The sequence below is a fragment of the Rhizopus microsporus genome (assembly GCF_002708625.1).
Source record: "Rhizopus microsporus ATCC 52813 unplaced genomic scaffold scaffold_17, whole genome shotgun sequence".
Classification (NCBI taxonomy): Eukaryota; Fungi; Mucoromycota; class Mucoromycetes; order Mucorales; family Rhizopodaceae; genus Rhizopus; species Rhizopus microsporus.
The window spans coordinates 229,272-232,747 of record NW_019671932.1 but is presented as its reverse complement, the minus strand read 5'-3'; the positions used below and the strand labels follow the sequence as shown (position 1 = coordinate 232,747).

General features: G+C 35.6%; 1 protein-coding gene across 1 annotated transcript; it reads right to left on the bottom strand.

Annotated features, from left to right (window-relative positions):
* Positions 1 to 303: 303 nt before the first annotated feature.
* RHIMIDRAFT_262866 (uncharacterized protein) lies at positions 304 to 1,962 on the bottom strand. The gene is made up of 4 exons (XM_023611632.1): positions 1,051 to 1,962; positions 708 to 995; positions 562 to 664; positions 304 to 500 (listed from the first exon to the last, which is right to left on the bottom strand). Exons 1-4 carry the CDS (start codon positions 1,757 to 1,759, stop codon positions 365 to 367), a joined length of 1,236 nt encoding a protein of 411 aa, XP_023463193.1. The 5' UTR covers positions 1,760 to 1,962; the 3' UTR covers positions 304 to 364.
* Positions 1,963 to 3,476: the final 1,514 nt, after the last annotated feature.

Sequence of the window (3,476 nt, the reverse complement as noted above, 5' to 3'; positions counted from 1 at the left end):
AGAAAAGATGTTGGACACCTCAGAAAAGATGTTGGACACTTCAACTGCGCGCAAATGATGGGAGAAATCTGGCAGTTCATGCTCGTAGCATCGTGGACAGTTATGGGTTTTTTTATACATACACGCATGGATGAAAAGTAGCCATTGCATCGAAAAATGGTCGCTCTCATTCAAAATAACATACGTCATCTTTTCTATCAGAGCGACCTAATTGTATTCTTTTCAATTTCCCAAAGATCAATCTGTCATTACAATATCAAATTGGAACACTGCGGCGTAAGCACTTAGTTTACTTTCCCTTTTTTTTTTAAAAAAAAAAAAATAAAATAAACATAGACAAACCATTAGCACGAAAAAAAAAAAATTACTTTGATCGTTTAACGTTGGCATGTCGACACTTAAATTTTTCCAGATCATTATTTTTCAAAAGATCAAAACGTGATAAGATCTCAAACGAAGAGCCATGATCTACAACAACTTCCTTGATATTGCTGCATTGTCTAGTATTCAAATTAATTAGCATAAAAAAACTTGCTGCAATCAGTATTCTTTTTGACTTACTCCAAAAAAATCCTAATATCATTTGGTGATGTTGAAAGCCCGGCGTAGTCAATGATGACAAGGCGGAAAGGTTTTTGGCTGAAATGGACGCGTGCAACTAAATCTATAGGAAATCTTCAGTTATTATAATTATTATACTGATGTACCTGAGATATCGCCATGGGATCCTTTTAAATTCAGCAGTAAATCATCTTGCTTTGGTGAGTCTCTTTCTAATATTGGTTGGTCTGCTTTGCAAATTGGGCTCACGAATACTTCTTCGCACTTTCCGCGAAAGTATAGTTTGTTCACCATTAACTGTAATAAACGTATTCGTGATTCTTTTGTTTCGTCAGTTGGCGATTTACGTGCGTATCCAATTGTTATGTATTTGGTATCATGTTGTAAATATTTCCAGTATGCCTTGACCGAGTCGGAAGTATCCGTCACGAACGCTACAGAGTAGATTGTTAAAATATGGAAACCCAAAATTTAGTGAAGTGATTTTGCCCCTTAGCTGTTCATCAACCACCCATAAGTTTCGTCCAGATTTTCGCTGATTTTTTCGTGAACGTTCTGATTTTCCCCAGATCTTTGCCTGTCCAATCCAATATTGAAGTTGATTTTCGTTACAATGATTTTTAAGACGCGGGAATATACTGCACATTAGTTGGTATTGACCTTCTGCAGTTAGGAATTGTTTGGAATAACAACTGTCATTCAAAGGATTTTCATCGGTGGCAATTTCTTTCATAAGGTTCAGCAGACGATCCTTGCAGAATGGTATAACCGTGTTATCAAGCTTTCGTTTTTTAGACCTGTCCTTGTTACTGTTGTCGCTATTATTATTTTTATAGATTCTGCTGTTGCTATCGTCGCTGTCATTGCTGTTGCTATCGTTGCCGCTGTTGTTATCGTTGCTGTCACTATTGCTGCTATCGTCGTTATTGCCGTTGTTGTCCTTGCCATCGTGATAATCAATGTTATCAGGTAAATCTGTACATGGCATTGTTGGGGAATCGGGATAACTTATGAATTTGAAGGGATCTCGCTCGTGTACATTGATACCAATGGCCAACGGTTGAAAAGGATCGTGATTACGTATGTGTACTGCAATTAAACCACTTTTTTCTAGATGTTCTTTTGCCTTTTTTCTCTCTTCTGGATCATTGGGTTTGTATCCAAGGACAAGGCAGGAAGCTTGACCTAAAGTTAACATTTTCAGGGCAAGAGAATTACAATTGAAAAAAAGGAAAGAAAAAAATGAGAAAACAATACGAGATCACACGAATTGCTTATTTCCAAGCAACTAACAAAGTTAATTTTGATTGGTCAATAACATCAATATCACTCTATAACACATCACTCTAATATATTACTCTAATCACTCTAATAACACATAACACACTTATAACACATTTAACGCACTTATAACACACTTAACATACTTATATGTACTGCACACTGGACCCTATTTGGATCTTTTTGGGTTGTCTTTGGGATGTAATTGGGAGTAATGTATACCAAAAACACGGACCTATACGCGTTCTTACTGACTCTTTAACGTGTGATTCATTCTGTTAACCATTGCTTATTGGCTTCTTTCCTTAGATGATGAGCTTACTATTGGCGCTTTTTTTAGATGAAACTTTATTATTGGTACATATACTTCTTTACCAGCTATTATTGGTAGAAAAAGAAAATGGTATTTGTTTTATAAAGTACGGTTTTTATTATATTGCAATAAGAAATAAAAGTAACAAATGTAAACAGCAAGGAGAGACTTTAAGACTTCATTTGAGGGGGGTATACATGGTAGTACTTACCACAGCAGCCTTACTAAACAATATAACCTTTCTTTATAGGCCGTGTAGCAGTTATTATTCATCAGCAAGTGTCTTGCACTATAAATTAATAAAAAAAAGATTGGTTAGTCAAGATGATCCCTTTAGAATAAAGAGTATCTTTTACCTTTTATTTGAATAGTACGATAGCATCTTAGAAAAATAAAAGTAGACTATGTAAAAAAGAGTTGTTAGCAACGGTATTTAAAAGGAAGCATGATGTTTTTACCTTTCACAAGCTAATACCATACAACAGTTTATTCAAATAACCATAGCTACAAGTCTATTAAAACTTTGTTAAAACCATTTTATCAAGAGTTATTTTTTTCTGTTAGTAAAAAGTTTTTGTTCTTTTTTTTTTCCAGGTACTTACCTTAGGAGAAAAAAAGAAAAAAGGAAATACAGAGTAGATTTAGCTTATAGTCTCATCGCCGTTACAATTGATGAATACAAGACTTCCAAAGTTTGCAATGCGTGTAATAATGATCGCCTCACAAGTATGCCCGACTTGAAAGGCTGTAGTGTTCAGGTCTGCAGTATCTGCAAGACGCTATGGCAACGAGATATCAACGCTTGCAAGAATATGCTGCCCATTTCCCTTCCGGTTTGGGATGGAAGAGGCCGACCTTTCCAGCATAGCAGAAATTAATTGTTTTTTAATCGCCGTAATGAACACGGTTTCCCTTTTGGGATAAAGATTATTACTGGTTGCTAGTATTGAACAAGACTGAAAAAAGGGGCTACTTTATTAAACAAGCATAAGAAATAGTATTAAATACAGACAATCGGTAAAACTTACGTCCTCAATAATAACCATCTATAAATGTCCTTTTTCTCCTGCATGGTTACAGTGCCATATTGAATTACGACATTGAGCTCATGTAATTGTCCAACGATAGAAAGTGTAGTAATGGATATTTCCATAAGAGCAGTTATTAGTGGCAGGTCAAGTATTGAGCGTACTTGTTGTAGTAAAGCCAGTAATAATGGTCCGTTTACAACACATGGCGTGTATGTATAAAAAAAACCCATAACTGTCCACGATGCTACGAGCATGAGCTGTCAGATTTCTCCCATCATTTGCGCGCAGTT